Genomic DNA, 18,915 nt, shown 5'->3' with positions numbered 1-18,915 from the left:
GAAACTAGATTTTTTTTAGATTTTCGAATCATTTTCATATCTATCTATTAGTTATATAAGAATTCGATTATCTATCTATTTATTTACATTATTTACAGGACTTCCATATTCCTTCCTATTTTACAGCCATTTTGATATATTTGACAAAAAAAAAATATATAGATAAAAGTTTGTGAAATAAAACCTATTAAGACCAGGACATTGAATCTGTAAACTCGTTATTAAATCTAACGTTCCAATATGCAACGTTTCTGACGAAAACTAATCACTGACAAATTTCAATGTCCTTAAAAACATTTTCAAAAATCACTTAACCCTGATGAGATGAACAGGGATGGAGGATTAATGCAAAAAAAATATACTTTTAAAACAGCATTTCCAAATTAACTTAACAAATTTGTACAGCTAGCCTCAAAATTATACCGTACCGTCAGCATATCAAACATTTATAAACAAACTTTTTTTTTTAAATATCATATCACTAACTAAGCCGACATAGTTCAGTGGAAGACATGAAAATTTACTTAATAGACTCAGTATCGAATCCGGTTAAAACTCACTCAATATTTCTAATAAGGGCTTGCGATTATTATAAGAAATTTAAATGTAATATTGAGTATCTTTAATGGAAAACTGTTTAAGTTTTTATAAAACAAAAGCTAAACAACATTTGACATTAAATCGACGCGATATCATTGGTCGAGAGCTTGATTAATCTGTGATATTCACTGTGGATTTGCGAAAAAATCGGATTTGAAACGTTGACGAAATTGTTAACGGTACTTTGTAAACATTAAAGCGGATATAAGTAGTTAAGTGTAATAGTGTTGTATTATAAATAAAGATATATTAATCAAGAACTGAGCTATTAGCAAATCGCGTGGAATACGTAAATCTAAGGTTTTCATTAATATTCATTCCTCTTCGAAAAAAACATATCGTTGAGGCTAACCGTACATCTCTAACAAAACTAAACTAGATAGGCATTATAATAAAATTAATATTTAAATTATATTCACTAACCAACCTATAAATTAAAACCTCTTAAATTTTTGAGTCGCCTCTCCAAATCCTCGACGCTGTCGTCCTTGGGCCAGGGGTCTGGCTTCTTTCTCTCACCACCGGGAGCCATTTGGAAGTTACCACCGGTTTTACCTGGACTCTCTGAACTGTAATTAAAAAAAATCCATATATAAGTGTCTCTATACAATTTTTTATGGCTTTTTAGCTACCATTAAGTGGTGGTGATGATGGTGAGAGGGAATTATACCTGCTGTACGCAGTGCTGGCGGCCAACTCGTCCCTACTGCTGTAGAGCCACACACCCGCCCCCTCGGTGTGGTCCTGCACCTGGAACTGAGCGCCGTAGTGCCGCGGGGGTGTCGTGAAGTCCACGTTGAGGGGTTGACCTGGGATATTATGTGTATATTAATATAAGTCTCCTGACCAAATTTCAACTATGGTGGACAATCTCTACGACGTTTATCAAAGGATATCAGTCTACCATGTGACTAAAAAAATGCAATTAAATGGAGGATGCCCCTCCCCCTTAAAGAAATACACGTTAAAAGGATCCGAAGAGAATAATATTACTACTAACTATTAGCACTACGTGCACAATGATAAGTGTTGTACTGACACACGCACAAAGATACAGAGATTATTATTAGAAAATCAGACAGACACACACACAAAACACGGGCAAAGAAGTAGAGAGGGGGGAGGGGAAGAGAGGGGAGGACGAGAGAGAAAGATAAAGGGAGGGCTTTAGAGAAAGATAGAGACGCACAGATAATCAAATTTGTTAACTTTTCACCTGGATGTATCCTGTCGTCTTGGCGCAACTCCACGTACTCCTTGGCCAAGTTCGCCAAGTTGATGTCCAGGCTGGTGTCCGAGTCGCTCTCCTTACTGTTGTTCGGCCACACGTCGGACGTGAGACACTCTTTCGACGGCGGATACCACTCTTGAGACGGCTTTTCCTTCTTGGTCTCCCGTTTCGGGGAATTCGGAGCCGGGTCGGCTACCAAATAAAAAAAAGGAAATTAAACATAAATCCCACTGCTGGGCCAACGTCTCCTATCCCTGAACGGCTTATTTAACCACTTTTTTTATCACACTGGGAATACGCGTGTTACACGTTTCGCTTACGTGGAAATGTGAGGGTACGCCTTGCCCGAGACGCCGAGTGCGCCTCAGTTGACCGGAATATCCACTAAAAAAGGCTTATTTAACCACTGCTAAATATCTATATTTTAGTTCACATAACTAAGTCACGCTTGATGTTCAACGAAAACATTGTAACCATGAAATCCAGATTCTTCCAGAGGCAACCCACATTAGGGAAAGTACGCTTCGCACAATAAATAAGTACTGGTTACGTCTATTGACGCTCACTGTCCCAGAAACTTCATTAAGTACAGTTACATTAAGTCGGTTAACCTCTGATTAATATATTTTTAACTTTAAGCAGAGAACCATTAATTCCCCCCCCCCACTCGGTCACATTATACGTCTGTTAAATATATACTAATATTATAAACGCTACAGTAACTTTGCATTCATGACGAATTTGATGACATCATTACAACAGTATAAAACAAAGTCGAACCGCTGTCAGTCCATATATATACTTATATCTTTAAAATCACACGGCTGTTTACGGTACTTTAATAGATAGATTGATTCAAGAGGAAGGTTTATACGTATAATACATGCACAGTATAGTAGAGAAACACTGATAATTTTAGAGGTTTCTGAAGTGATGACGTAAACAAACACATGTTTTGCGCTGACATTGCAAACGCTGGCTGAACCCTACGAGATAGATCAAAATAATGTACTGCAGTATTGTACACCTTATAAAGGTCTTCAAAAAAGTCCGCCATAGTATATATCTATCTCTTAGGGACAACCCACAAGAATCATTTCCTATACTTTACTTTTTACGAGATATAATGGATTATTTACGAAGCGATTTTAAGCAATACAGCATTAATCCTTAACCAATTAAATACCTTAAATACATTGTGCAATCAATATGGATCAATATGGCCGTTTACAGCATATCATTTAAATAAATATTAAGATATTACAGATCTAAAACGCAGGGACATAGCGGTTTGTATTGTCTAATGACTGAAAAACTGTGAACGTTGAGACATTCTGTAGTATATTTAGTATTGCACTGTATACGGTATACAGCGAGCTTTAACCCGAAGGAAGGATATGAGCTTTTTTTATACGAAAAAAGAAAGCGTAGCATCACAACTGTTACTAAAATATATATTTAGCATGTAAGCATGAGAGCCGAGACGGCCCAGTGGTTAGAACGCGTGCATCTTAACCGATGATTTCGGGTTCAAACCCAGGCAGGCACCACTGAGTTTTCATGTGCTTAATTTATGTTTATAATTCATCTCGTGCTCGGCGGTGAAGGAAAACATCGTGAGGAAACCTGCATGTGTCTAATTTCAACGAAATTCTGCCACATGTGTATTCCACCAACCCGCATTGGAGCAGCGTGGTGGAATATGCTCCATACCTTCTCCTCAACGGGAGAGGAGGCCTTAGCCCAGCAGTGGGAAATTTACAGGCTGATTATGTTTATGTTTTTTATGTAAACAAAGCGCGTGACACTTAATTTAGTTTGTATAGTCTGTATTCGCCTCGTCATAACTTAGATGTATATTTCATCTGTGAACTTGTTCGGTTCTATGGAGATGACTGTCGTTTTCGAACGATATTAACAGCATATTAAACAATAGAATTTATAATTACAGGTGAAAAAATAGCTTCAAATATTGTTACTCTGTTCAGCTGAAATTCGTGATTAATTAATTTTAAATTATATTTTGTGAAATTGTTAAAATCAGTGTTTGTAATAGATATTTATCTCTTCAGAGCAACTCAACTTGGCTATGATTTTACTGTACTGTGATATCTAACGACAATTCTAAATTATAATATTTTAAATTAACATGTTTATTTTTATTATTATTATTATTCCTTTAACAAACGTACGAGAAAGGAGGCAGTCCGATATGGACACTTCTAATGCCGTCAACGTCTACCCGCAAACGTCAGTCTCGTGAACAAGGTGGTAGGTGGTAGGTGGTACTTGATGGTAGGGCTTTGTGCAAGCCCGTCTGGGTAGGTACCACCCACTCATCAGATATTCTACCGCCAAATAACAGTACTCTGTATTGTTGTGTTCCGGTTAGAAGGGTGAGTGAGCCAGTGTAATCACAGTCACAAGGGACATAACATCTTAGTTCCCAAGGTTGGTGGCGCATAGGTGATGTAAGGAATGGTTAATATTTCTTACAGCGCCTTTGTCTATGGGCCGTGGTGACCACTTACCATCAGGTGGCCCATATGCTCGTCCGCCAATCGATGCCTTAAAAAAAAAAAAAAAAAGACATTCGTAGATAATGTCGAAATATCGAGCTCCACCAAATAAAAATAAAAAACATGGTAAATATCCCGTTTTAAATACTGTTAGTAATTCTAAATTATCACGTTATATGCACATAATTGGAATACTTATTAAAAAAGCTATGTACCTTCAGCCACAGCCACCGCCACCTTCCCGGGGCTGGCGTCCTCGAGGCCCAGGCTGTTCAGCTCGGCCAGCATCTGTTCCTCGCCATCGAAGACGAACTCTCGCTCTAACGGCTTCTTGGTACCTCTCGGCAGTTTATCCGCAGGCGGGGACGGCAGCTTCGTTGCTGATAGCGAAATGAATATAATTTATTAAAGTTGTTCCTTTTTTATTTTTTTTGGTGATTTATTTATGCAAGGCCTTCTGAGTAAGCACCACCCACTCATCAGATATTCTACCGCCAAACACAATAATAATGAGTACTGCTGGTACTCAGTATTGTTTATTCCGGTTTGAAGAGAGATCCAGTGTAACTACAGAGACGATGGGAAACATCTTAGTTCTCAAGGCTGGTGGTGCATTGGCGATGTAAGGAATGGTTAACATTTCTTACAGCGGCAGTTTCTATGGGTGGTGGTGATCACTAACCATCAGGTCTCCCATTTAGTCATCCATTTAGCTATATCATAAAAAAAAGAAAAAAAAATTGACAAGACGAAGCCAATTTCAAATGAATCCATATTCAGTAGATACAAAGTTGTAGCCTGTATTTGCAATCAAGCGAACAGCAAATCCCACACGTTTGGTGCAAGTTCGGGCACCAATGGTCAGTACCAACGGTTCTATGTGTTGCCCGAGGGACACAAATATAACCAGATTACTGCCAAACTTTGACCTGCTATTTGAGTTTCTTGACACAATTAAAATCCAAATACTCTTTATTCAAGTGGGTTCATAAAAGCACTTTGAATCATTATGTTAAATTGAATTTAATACAAAGCTACCACCGGTTCAGAAAGTAGATTCTACCGACAAGAACTGTCAAGAAACTTAGTAGCAGTAGTCCTGCATATCCACCATGAGCCACCATGGCTGTCGTAAGAACGGCATCATCAGTACAATACAACTTACAAACATTCCTGCCATCTCTATCCCTGTCCTCCTTCCCTGGAGTACCGCCAGTGTTACCGGATCCGGATAACAGATCATTCAGCTCTTGTTCCAGTTCAGCTGTGTCCAGGTCATCTATGTTACCACTTAGAGCTTTCTCCACCTCATTGTAACTCTCCATAACCTGGAAACAGGAAAAAGCAACTATTTTCAAAAACCAGCAGAAAGGGTGCCCTCAACCGAACCCCACTATCCCCTTCTACTTTTTAATTTATGAACGAGTATGAAATTTCAAAGTTGAATTTAAGTGCAATGCTATGTAAAGATGGCCGAGATGGCCCAGTGGTTAGAACGCGTGCATCGTAACCGATGATTTCGGGTTCAAACCCAGGCGGGCACCACTGAATTTACATGTGCTTAATTTGTTTATAATTCATCTCGTGCTCGGCGGTGAAGGAAAACATCGTGAGGAAACCTGCACGTGTCTAATTTCAACGAAATTCTGCCACATGTGTATTCCACCAACCCGCATCGGAGCAGCGTGGTGGAATATGCTCCATACCTTCTCCTCAACGGGAGAGGAGGCCTTAGCCCAGCAGTGGGAAATTTACAGGCTGATTATGTATGTTATGTATGTATGCTATGTAAAGTTTATAACACAGTTCGGAGTTGTTCAAAACCAAGGTTGTTCGTTCAGGTGCAATCATAACACACACCTGTGGAAAGTGTTAACTAATATTCTACCCGAGCGACGCCGGGTCTTCATCTAGTTTTAAATAATGTCAGAACGATACCTGACCTCTTTTAGATCATCCATCGTGTCGTGGACAGCGTCCTCGTCCATACCTTCCTCTTTCATTGTCTTCTTCATAGCTTGGGCACTCGTTCTGGAACAAAATGTATTGTGTCATGTAATGTATATATATATCACTATCTGATTGTAAGGCTCATAAACATAACATAATAATCAGCCTGTAAATTTCCCACTGCTGGGCTAAGGCCTCCTCTCCCGTTGAGGAGAAGGTATGGAGCATATTCCACCACGCTGCTCCGATGCGGGTTGGTGGAATACACATGTGGCAGAATTTCGTTGAAATTAGACACATGCAGGTTTCCTCACGATGTTTTCCTTCACCGCCGAGCACGAGATGAATTATAAACACAAATTAAGCACGTGAAAATTCATTGGTGCCTGCCTGGGTTTGAACCCGAAATCATCGGTTAAGATGCACGCGTTCTAACCACTGGGCCATCTCGGCTCTTAAGGCTTCTTGTAAGGCTCACTAGTTAGTAACACTTCTAGGCAGACGGTCGAACGGGTCACCTAATCTTGGTAAGAAATATTGAACGTTCCTTACATAGTTAAAGCACCATTTGGTAACTAAGATGTCCCTTGTGCTTGCAGTTAGAATAGTCTATTTATCTTTCAAACACAATAATAGTAAGTATTACTGTTTTGCAGTTGAATATCAGATGAGTGGGTACATCCAGATAGGCTTGCACAAAAAACCTACCAAAAAATTTCACAATAATTTTTGTATCATCTTTGTATGAGCCATGGTCCAGTGGTTAGAACGCGTCCATCTTAACCGATGATTTCGGGTTCAACCCAGGCAGGCACCACTGAATTTTCACGTGCAGAGTTTGAGTTTGAAGTTTGAATTGAGAGAGTGGAGCAGCGTGGTGGAATATGCTCCAGACCTTCTCCTCAAAGGGAGAGGAGGCCTTAGCCCAGCAGTGGGAAATTAACAGGCTGCTAATGTAAATGTAATATAAAAAAAACATCTTTGTATAAAATAATTTTAATGTAAACCATTGAATTCATTGTGAAGATTAATCTTAGAACATAATTATAGCAAACGGAAAATACACCTTATTATTGAGACGATAGGACATACATTTGTCAGGCAATTAAACCAAGTAGTACTTGCAACCTTCCCCAGTTTTCAATGAGTAAGTTAGTTAGTATAAGTAAGTACTAGTTAGTTAGTTATATGATGTTTAGTTTATTAATCATATAACGCTTATGTTATACGTTTTATATTAATTTATATCCATAAATCATGTCACATATCAAAACTTTGATACGTAAGATGACTAAAATGTCAACGTATCCTAGAGCTAGAAGACCGACAGTAGCTCTGAGCAACAGATGAGCAAAACCTTTTCCTCGTGACAGCAACACAGAACAGATTTGCTGTAGCGTTAGGGCTAATTGCAGACACAAGTGGAAGAAAAAAAAATGATCAATTTTGTATGTTATTTTTTAATTGATGATCTCTTCTAAAGTATTTATTGAAATTGTTGTTTTTTAAGTGATAACTTCTTATGGGAAGGTAAACCGCTTCGTTACGTAACGCGTTACCACGCCAGTCTGTGTTGCTTCAAATTTTAATATGAAATAGTTCAACTTGATTAGTTTAAGTTATCACTTCTGTCGGGCATCCCAAGACACACACTTTTTTTTTTTAACATTGTAATGCATATTGGACATTTAGCCCATAATGTTAGATAATGTATGGATGAGAAAAAGTATATATATATAACCATAACATAATTGTTTATACTCACCGATATGTGTCAACAACAGTGGTATTAATATCTGTGTTCCTCGCTTGTAGTAGGAGTTCTTTGATATTGTCCAATGCTGATTCACACCTTTCTAGACGCTGTTGGACTTTTAATTTCCTACGGAGATGATTCCTTGCCTGAAATTAAATATTAAAAAAATTAATATACGTAGCTGTTTTATGGTTTTTTCTAATCAAAATCAAAATATACTTTATTCAAGCAGGGTTTTACAAGCACTTTCGAATCGTCACTTAACAAACTATTAAGAGAAGCTACCACCGGTTCGGAATGTAGATTCTACCGAGAAGAACCGGCAAGAAACTCAGTAGTTACTCTTTTTCAACATTTAAAAATACAGTCAGTTTGTTAAATACAATTATATATGTGTGTAATATATCCTGCCTGGAAGTCAACGAGCATTAACTCCACGCTTTTTTATCATCTGTATAATCTTGTATCGAATAATATGCCTTCTTTACCGATGTATTTTAGCAAATTATTTGAATTTATGAAACGGCAAAGTTAAAAGTGTCTAAATTTAATTGTATGTAAATTATATTAAATACATAATCATCCTTCAGGATGTAACTGGTCTAAAATGCATTTATTGATTAAGGATTTTAATATAAAATTTTTTATGATTTATTTTGATATTAAATATAAAATAATGTTTTCTATAAAAAAAAAAATTAACAAAATCACTAACTTTAATAATCTCAATATATACTATGCAATAACAGAGCTACTTGCTGAGATTTACGGAAGAGTTTCACTAATGAAACTCATCATAAATCTTTAAAAAATTTAAATGGGACCGTACTTCCTTCCAACAAAAAAAAATAATTTTACAAATCCGTCTACACAGAACGGAGTTATGACCAAACAAGCTTTGAGACCAAAATGAGAAGCTCCTCCTTTTTAGAAGTCGATTAAAAACAAATATACTACATAATCAGCCTGTAAATTTCCCACTGCTGGGCTAAGGCCTCCTCTCCCGTTGAGGAGAAGGTATGGAGCATATTCCACCACGCTGCTCCAATGCGGGTTGGTGGAATACACATGTGGCAGAATTTCGTTGAAATTAGACACATGCAGGTTTCCTCACGATGTTTTCCTTCACCGCCGAGCACGAGATGAATTATAAACACAAATTAAGCACATGAAAATTCAGTGGTGCCTGCCTGGGTTTGAACCCGAAATCATCGGTTAAGATACACGCGTTCTAACCACTGGGCCATCTCGGCTTTATGTAAATATACTAACTCGACATTAAAAAAAAAAAAATACAATTTACTCACGGCTAATTTGTTGCCGAGCTTCACAGCTGCCCGAGCCTCGCTCTCCGCGGCGGACACGTCGCGCGACAGTCGCGTCGCGTCGGCCTGCAGGCGCGTCTCAGCCGACATCAGCTTCACCACGGCCGCATCCATCTCCGTCACGGGAGACACCTTCTTATTGGCCTCCGCTAGAAGAAAACAGCAGACATCCTGCCTGCATATACAACGGTCATGGCAATCGGTTGAACGTGGACGGCATAGAAACAGAAGAGCTGCATAACCATAGCTTTGTATACCATAAAAACTTTCTCCATGAACATATTGTGTCATATTTCATGGTGATCAGTCAATCAGTACCAGACCAGGTTTATACAGTATTTGATTTGATTATAATTATTAAATAATTAGGTTATCCATCGAGAAACTCTCAGTTCAAGTCAAAGTCTGGACGTTGATCCTTAATCCTGCATCAGAACTCTCTCAGGTCGTGTGCACTACCGTCCTTACCAAAAATATCTTACAGCGCTCTTCGGGTTCAATACAATGACGCACCTAGGGCGCTGCTGGGGCCCCCTCGTTTCTGTAGTGCGTCGGGTATGTTCGCAACGGCGCAAGTTAACTGTTTCTTTGCTACTGTGCGTATAAGATGCGGCTCTTTAGTACAAAGACTACGGGGTAGCACCAACAGCATCTTAGGTATGATCTCCAATAGACTGGATTGTGTGTATGTCAACCATTGCTGTGCCATTTCAAGTGGCATAGGAAAATAATTATACTAACCTAGGAAATAAGTTTTTATTGTTACTAACAAAATGAGTCTTTATGTTACTTGATAAAACATAATTATAAAAAAAAAAAAAAAAGTTACCATACGGGGCACGTGCCCAGGGCCCCCATCCTTAGAGGGCCCCGAAGAACCAACAATTTGTTTCACAGGTATGCTCACGTTGACTGCTATACATTATATATTCGAAATTGTCATATTTGTAAGAAATAACTTATATTTATCAAAAGGCTAGTGACTATAGTCGATATTAAAAGTATAAAGGTATAGACGTGCCCTTCAGCATATAAATAACTATACTATAGCCCTAAGATTGTACAACCAATCAGAATCCTACGAATTTACGAAAATTACCGCACCGTTTATTTGAAACTATACTTAAGGCCATAAGCAAATTATTTGTACATGGTAGTAAATATCTACCAAAAGGGCCCCAAATTCTAGGGTGCCCAGGGCCCCAGCATAGCTTGAGACGGCTCTGCGTGTGGTGTAACTCCATTGGATTATGAGAGTGAGGGATTGGAGAGAGCACTTGTGGCTTTGCATACACTTGTGTTAATGCGTCCCTAAGGAAGGCGCCGTGGCTGAAATTGATAACATCAATAATAGGGTATCCTACTATGTCTGAAAAAGTACTTCAAAATGATGATTTTCCTAATAAAAAGCCACGAAAAATATATTTCGGCAAATTAAGCACGCTTTCTTGCCATAAAATTTAAATAAATTTTAAACCATTTTTATTCCCGCAAATACGCTGTCAGCCATTTTGATGACGTCATAATGTTAAAAGTAACAGTCGTGTATGTACGACCTTATGTGTGTAGGGACTCATTCAACGATAACAGCTATAAATATTTGGTATTTTTTGGGAAAATAATGAATTACAATCGCTTTCTTTGGAATGTAATGTGCAAATACTAGCATTGAAACTCCAGAAAAGTTGTTTATCAAAGTGCCAGATGATATTGAAATGACAGTTTTTGCCTATCTGACGTCACACCATGGCGGCTCGTGTTTTAGGTCACGTGATACACAGACTAAAAATTACGACTTTTAATTTCGATATAATAAATGAATGATGCGCTTGCATGACTCAATATCAAAATATTTAAGTATAATTCTACATATATTTTAATTTTTATCAAATTTCATAATTTACTTTTCACTACCGAAAATACCTTATTGATGTTAAATCAAAAAAATACCCCAATATATGTAGATAAATTCAAACCTCACCTAGTTTCACAACATCCCCACTTTTCACAGCCATACCCTGAGACACCAGAAACCCGAGAAGGATTTCAAACACTTCTCTGTTAGAGTGACCGCATGCCCTCATCAATTCTTCAATCGTTCCAATACGTTCTAAGCCAACGGGAAAATTGTTTAAGAGATCCATAGCTTGCTCCTGGAAAAATACAATATTTCTATTAATGAATTACATTGACCACCATTGGTCAATCTATACTAATATTATAAATGTGAAACTAACTCTGTCTGTCTGTCTGTCAGTCACTCTTTCACTACCAAACCAATGAACCAAGTTTGATGAAATGTGGTACGAAGCAAACTTGAACTCCAAGGAAGGACATAGGCTTCTTTTCATGCCTAACACACGACAACCAACCCGTAAAACGCGAGCGAAAACGCGAGCGACAACTAGTTTTATATAATCTAGTAAAATGACAATTTGAAAGTGTTTGTTAATAAGAGTCCTATGGACTTAATATTAGACCCATTATAAAAATATTACCTTAACAGCACTCTCCAAGATGAATCGTTGGGTTGAATCTATGCTAGCTTTCGGGAGACCATTAGCATCTATAGCTTCTCTTGCTGGTAGAAATGATGTTACCGCAGTAAGCGCAAATGCTGCTGGTTTGAAAGCGAGGCGAGCGCCCCACCGGACCCAACCCTCAGGACCATTGTGTAGAATCTGCTGGTACTTTGATATCGGTGACAGTTCGCCGGATCTGTAATTTCATATGTTTTATTTAATAAAATTAAGTTTAACAATTATACGTTTGTCACACTAAGATTATAAAATTACAGATAGATTTAAAAAATATAAGAGGAAATAAAAATAAATATACATATATAAACAGTTTATGATTATAGAAATAAATACTTTATTAAACGAAAAAAATATGCTAAGTGTTAATATACAATTAACATAAATAATACAAATATTCCTCTATATCGTAAATAAATAAACTGGCTTCTCGGCTTGACACAGGACCTTAGATGATATTTGTTAATAATCATTCTATGTTGGGACATAATAAAAGTCCATAGACTGGTTAATATATTTTAATTTAGGAGCAAGACCACGTATTACTATTACAATTTTAAACGTTGAAAATGTAGGAGAAGAGAGCGAGTGTGGCCTGTCGGGGCCTTATATACCCGGGCCCCCATCACTGCAGACACGACGTCACACTCGCCTATTGGCTGCCGAGCGCAAGTCTGCGACCGATGCGTTAGTCGCAACATTCTAGTACATGTGTTATTACTTACATCCCATGAAGATTGGTGCCATAAGAAATATTAACCATTCCTTACATCAGCAATATGCCATTGTGCCAATGCCAATATGCCAATATGCAATAAGCCTTATATGTTATCCCATGTGCCTGTAGTTACACTTATTCACTGACCGTACAAACCAGAGAACAAAAACACTAATTATTCTCATTTTAGGGGTCAAATATGTGGTGAGTTGGTTGTACATACCTAGACGTGCTTGCACAAAGCCCTGCCACTAAGTGGGTAAATATTAAACATGGTTATTTTTGTGTGAGTTTTGCATAGATATATTTATGTTTGCTATTACAATATCTGTGTATAATTATGAAAATTATTAAACTATAATTTTTGGTTTCATTTAACTAAATGCAAAATATAAATAATTTACATGTTTCATTGTCAAGACATTTTAATCATATAGATTTAAAACAATATTTTGTGTTTCAAATTTGTGGTTTGTTTTGGGAATAATTCGAAATGAAATATAATTCCGTGGTTTTTTTTTATTCTTTCTTACAAAGACGCATAGATACTAAATATGTAAGTTTTTTTTGTTGTTTGTCAACAATGGCCTGAAAAAATCTTTTGTTCCAAAAGGTTATACTCACCGAAACATTTCTTCAATAACAATTTCGATGCATGCAGCAGTTCGCCCCCTGCGTTGGAAAGCGAACTTCACATCTGCCCCTGACACTATAGGATCCACTTTAAACCTGCACCATTGTCTCACCATATCAGACCAAAATTTCATTTTCATCTCCCATGACTCTGGGTTCGCTGATTTTAAACGAAAAGGCGCAAACAGAGCGTTCATTCGAGTATCATCAGACCAGCACTGAGGTAATTTGTCTTCAGGAATACCACACTCCGCGAGACCCATTTTACAATTTCGTAAAGTTTGTTTACTAATCCTTTTTTGCAATGTTATTAAAGATATTTCCGCATTCGCAAAAAGCACACGGTTGAAAATATTTTTGACTAATTTGACGTTTCGATTACATCAAAATCAAAGATAAAATATTAAATAATTTATGGTATGTTATCAAGAAAAAATATTCTTAAATAAAGCCATTTGTCTTTGATCAGAACTCTTACAGAAGTTGCATAATGTTTGTTTATATTGTTTATCGACCATTTTAATTACATAATTATTAGAAAAAGGTTACGTTTCACGTTTTATGAGGAGTTTATAATTTAATATGATTAATATCATAAAAATATGCTAGTATGATAATACAAAGAATATTTTTACTCATGTTACTATTTAGCACAATATTCACTTTATTACTATTTGATGGAAACAAATTTGTAAATATTTAGTATTTATTTTGCTCGCAACATTAATTAGTAATCGTAAAATAAGTATAAAATCTTTCAATATGTTTTATATCTCAATGACTAAAATAGTTTCATTTTTAGGTATAAAATATAGTACATGAATATAGTTAAATATATTTGTCTGAATAAGATATTATTTCTTTTATAGATTTTTTTAAGATACGGAAGTATTTCCATAAAAAAACTAACAACATAATTCTACAGCAAAATTCTTATACATTGGATGTGTAATTGTATAATATATTATGTACAATATATTCGTACACTATATACCTATATTTATGATCGAATGTTAAATTAAAATAACATAAATTTTTTTTTTATATGGCTTTTATTTCGGTCGAGAGGGCACAGATTACATATTATTTCAATATAAATATTTTGGTGGTATCGAAAAATAGGACAACAAATAATTAACGAACGAACTGTCAAATGACATTGAACAGAAAAAAAAAATCTATGGTAGAACCGTTCGTTTTCGTTAAGATTTCGGACGTCACGTTGTAGTGAGAATTTTCTTATTTTCTTCCTTATTATTACAGTGATTATTTATAATTTCGTGTAAAAATCCATCTCTAAGATTATCATTGGTAAGTTAATATCTTTATCTTATATTATTAAACTACATCTAAGTTGTTAAAGTTGCTTAAATTTATGCAATATTTTAGTAGGTTGCGACTTGTAACAACGGCCCACTTTTCCAAACCATTTGTTCAGAACCGACTGGTTATTATATATAATGTCACATGACGAAGTGACATTATAATATATTAAGTTTTTTTAAATACATTAGATTTTTAGTCATTTCAAGCGTAAAATACAAAAGTAAGATTGACGCGTATTGACTCGCGCGAAACGAAATGTAGCGGCTTATAAAATCATTTTTGTCTGCCTAACAGAACCGGTTTTGTGAGTGTACTTTTTGTGCAAATAACTCGAGCCTAGGTTGATTATGAAGTGTTCTATCAAAGATGTTGTTATTCAAGTACTCTGATAAGAAAGATGACATTTCTTGATAATGTTATTGGTGTTTTTATTCATTTGAATGGTTAGTGATTTGAAATTAAGTATGAATTTATAATTATTCAACAGTTATGTGATAAAAAGTTAATTTTAAATTGTGTATTTGTGAAAAGTAAGTAAAATAATATTACTAATTTCAACTGTGTAATCTATGATTCTGATACAAATATGTTTTTTTTTTAAATACATAATAGTAAACATAAATATTCCTGCTAATAATAACTGGCAAGTGAGAACAATCCCCTCTTTCTATCTTGTTAAAATTTCGATAATAACCCTGAAGCCATATAAACAGACAAATGGACAAAAATTCTTTTGTTAAAAATATATAGACTGATCACTATAATGATATGCCTTTAAACTCTTTAATCTGCGATGTATATCATTCTTAAATAAATTTGTGTCCGAATGTGCTTTTCGAAGGTAAGCCGTCATCATATTAGGATACTAACCATCACCTTCAAAACAAAGTTTTTATGTCCCTTGTGCTGGCTGGTCTCAATACAGTGAAGCAATAAACCCAGGGACCGCATAAATGGTCGCTTTGTCGACGGTGGTCAAGTCTTGAACCATTGGTGAAGAGCCCCAGAAGAACTCTCTAAAATGTTTTTAGGGGCGAATAGATATCGCAAGAACACTGTAGTTCTTAATACGGGACTCATCCCTCTCGTTACACTAGCTCACTTACCCTTCTCAGTGACGGTGATACTACTGAAAATTTCTCGATAAGCAAATTTAACTTTTTAATGGATCGACCCGGGCTTGAACCCGTGAACTCGAGGAAACAAATGAGGAACTCTAATAATAATACAATATATCTTATTGTATCATAAATACAGTTTAAATAAAATTATAATATTGACAAAGACCTTCAGATAAGATTGTAAGTGCGACGAAGATGAGTTTTGAATCATTTTTAACAGACTTCATTACAATATGCTTTGAATTATCAACAATGTGTTTGAAGAGATTAGAGGAGAATAGTTTTATTTTTAAAACTTACCGAACATCTGATGTTAAGGTAATTTAAATATGTAAAGTACATTCCAATGGAAGGAAGAGTAAGATAAATAATTTTGACCTTGATTTGACATGACACCATTGGTTGAGATTTAAAATTATCTGTTGTTATCTTTATGGAGTTGTGAGAATGCATTGTTATCAGCTTTGAATGTAAAATTAAAGTGGATTTAAGTGGTTATAGTCTATTCGAACCACAAGAGGACAAAAGCCAAATAAACAACATTTGACGTCGAATTGACGCGATAACATTGGTAGAGAACTCGAATAGTCTATGATCTTAATTATGGATTTTTCAGGATGTGGATTTATATAGTTAAGTGGAATAGGGTTGTGTTATAAATAAAGATATATTAATCAAAAACTGTTACTAGCATAACATAGCAGAGCTATTAGCAAATCATATTTAAGATGTAAATCTAAAGTTTGTTTATCTTTCCTCGTCCTGCCATTGGAATGGACGATAGAACATACGTTTTAATCGAACAGGTGGATCTTATCCAAAGACAGCACGTTCGCATCTAGTTATTATATAGTTTTCATGTGTTTATTCGGACATAAAGACAGACAAAAATATATTCTAGTTACTTGCAAATCGCCATATTTTAAGTTTAAGAAAATCTATTTTGAAATCACAGACGATGTTACTTCTACGATGTTTTCCTTCTTATCCGAGCACGAGATTAAAATTGTAAAGTAACACTATGTAAATGTACCACTGCTGGGCAAAACGAACATCGAGCGCTGGGAGTTTGGCAGACGAATCGAAACGATATCGTTGCAAAAATTAAACACATCAAAGTGCTTTGTGCAAGCCCGTCTGGGTAGATACCACCCACTCATCAAATATTGTACCGCCAAACAGCATACTTAGTAGTGTTGTGTTCCGATTTGAAATGTGAGTGAGGCAATGGAAAATAGAGACACCAGCGAAATCACCTGCGGCCCCTGAGGAGAGCTCCGTCAAGCCACAAGCGGAACCTGTCCGATCCGAGACAACCCTTTTAGTTTTAGCCATAAAAAGGGGCTGGATAACTTATTGATGGTTAAACATAATTGTTTCCATAATTAACTCTTAACATTTTTGTCGTCACTCCGTCGTTCGCCCACCCAGTATTATGGTGTGTTACTTTCAGTATTATTATTTTTTAATATTAATTTATACTAGTAGTTCTCCCGCGAAACTTCGCGTTTATTCAAAAGAGTTTTTATTAATTTTGAAACCTATGACAGGTTTTATTTTGATTTAATTTCACTGTAAACTGCTAGCTAGATATACTAAATACGGCGCCAAAATTATGAAACCTTTTTTAATGTCGTCTACACTAGTTCAGTTAGAATCGAAGTTTGTCGAAAACAACTTACTTTATTTTTGTTTACGTTTTCCTTTTTTTTTTTATACACCCGTAGTGCTCTCTAACCGGCCAGTAACTATTTTCCGCTCTCTTAAATTGATTCTTTGTTAAATTGTAACAATTTAATAAATTGCAATCAAGAATCCTCTTTTTTTTTCTGCACATCTACGGCTGAAGCTCCTCAAAACGAGACCATAACCGATTTTTTACGTGCAGCTATCGTCCCATAGTCACTGGGACAAAAATCGGCTTACGCTATTAATATGTACGATTCCCACTTTTAAATTCTTCCCCTCCAATATTAAGATAGCCAAAGTATAAACCATATCTTACACGACGCAACGCATGATCTAAAATGTTCTACTTGTGTCAGTAATTGCACTGGGTCACATTTCAAACCGGACATACCACTACATAGAGTAATTGTTTAATGCTAGCGTAATTGGAGTGTGGATGATGAATAGACGACAAATTTAAGATGGTAGCAAGTAAGCAAAGAGCTCATGATGTTGTTGATGAGATTATTTAGTCGTCTTTTATCTTCGCGTTCAAAAACTGACAACACAACACGTGACGAAGACTCTAAGATAAATGCAATTGACTTGAATGGAACAGTTAAAAATTTAAATTTGAAGACGTTAGTTTCGCGTAAAATGAGTTAAGTATTCTTAGCCATTAAAGCCATTGTGATGTCTTCGGCAAGAAATCGAGGCTATGACTGCTGGATCGTGCCTATATAACGCGTCTGCAGCACATTCCTCTTGGCTCTTTAAGGGGCAATCTATCTAAATCCTTTTTTTCGCTTGGAAAACGCTTTAAGCGGTTGCCCCACGTGAAGTGGGGGGATGTGGGACTCGCCGGTGTCCAGGGCTACTAGCACACCGGAATACCCACTAAAAAACCAGTGGTATCCTCTTGCTTTTTGGATTGCTTTCGCATGCTACCGTGGAGCATGCTGCATTAGTGTATCGTTTGGAAGAGTCTTTTTTGACTGCCTCTTTAGTCTAATGGTTAGACCGGCCTCAGATGAGCCGGTTTATAAGAGCATAGTGTGTTAGTATCCTGCGAAGTTCTTAAGTCTATTTTGAAATTAGCACCCATAACCGAAATCGTTCAGAAGGATACCATCGTCACCAGTATATGTCTGTATAACAATTAATTCTGCCCATGTATGGGTATGTACACGTGTGTGTGGGTTAGTATATATATATATATATATATATTGTCTTATCACGTGTCATCTTTAGCACGAAATAATCATTCAATTGAAAATCTGTAATCAGGAATACATAGATTGAATTATTAGCTCAAGGTAATACTTATCAGTGTTATTTTTGTATCCGATTATGAATATTTGGCAAATAACTTTGTGGCATCTTGATAGGTACCACCCGCTCATCAGATATTCTACCGCTAAACAGCAATACTTACTAAAGTTCTATTCCGGTTTGAAGAGTTAGGTACATTGAGATGTAAGGAATGGATAATAACTTGTACGGCGTCAATGTCTATGGGCGGTAGTTACCA

The 18,915-nt window shown here is 36.3% G+C and overlaps 2 protein-coding genes across 2 annotated transcripts in view; one reads left to right on the top strand and one right to left on the bottom strand.

Moving 5' to 3' along the window:
• Nucleotides 1-800: 800 nt before the first annotated feature.
• LOC113402651 (charged multivesicular body protein 7) lies at nucleotides 801-13,794 on the bottom strand. The gene is made up of 11 exons (XM_064219859.1): nucleotides 13,261-13,794; nucleotides 11,880-12,099; nucleotides 11,363-11,534; nucleotides 9,364-9,530; nucleotides 8,066-8,202; nucleotides 6,294-6,381; nucleotides 5,516-5,678; nucleotides 4,566-4,730; nucleotides 1,817-2,023; nucleotides 1,271-1,409; nucleotides 801-1,169 (listed from the first exon to the last, which is right to left on the bottom strand). Exons 1-11 carry the CDS (start codon nucleotides 13,530-13,532, stop codon nucleotides 1,028-1,030), a joined length of 1,872 nt encoding a protein of 623 aa, XP_064075929.1. The 5' UTR covers nucleotides 13,533-13,794; the 3' UTR covers nucleotides 801-1,027.
• A 636-nt stretch (nucleotides 13,795-14,430) lies between these two features.
• Nucleotides 14,431-18,915, top strand: part of LOC113393707 (pantothenate kinase 3) — a 42,748-nt gene continuing 38,263 nt past the window's right edge. Inside the window, exon 1 of the mRNA XM_026630732.2 lies at nucleotides 14,431-14,580. The gene's annotated coding sequence lies outside the window, so the exon portion shown is untranslated. The remainder of the gene's footprint in view (nucleotides 14,581-18,915) is intronic.

This window comes from Vanessa tameamea, chromosome 29 (assembly GCF_037043105.1).
Source record: "Vanessa tameamea isolate UH-Manoa-2023 chromosome 29, ilVanTame1 primary haplotype, whole genome shotgun sequence".
Taxonomy (NCBI): domain Eukaryota; kingdom Metazoa; phylum Arthropoda; class Insecta; order Lepidoptera; family Nymphalidae; genus Vanessa; species Vanessa tameamea.
The sequence above is the reverse complement of the archived record's forward strand: the minus strand, read 5'-3'. Positions and strand labels throughout refer to the sequence as shown.

Bases quoted from the DNA above. Each gene is read 5' to 3' on its own strand.
- LOC113402651 (XM_064219859.1), bottom strand. From the start codon at position 13,532: ATGGGTCTCGCGGAGTGTGGTATTCCTGAAGACAAATTACCTCAGTGC. The intron at 9,531-11,362 runs GTGAGGTTTGAA...GTTTTCTTCTAG, and splicing joins TGGGGATGTTGTGAAACTAG to CGGAGGCCAATAAGAAGGTG. The intron at 1,170-1,270 runs GTATAATTCCCT...TTTTAATTACAG, and splicing joins GCCAGCACTGCGTACAGCAG to TTCAGAGAGTCCAGGTAAAA.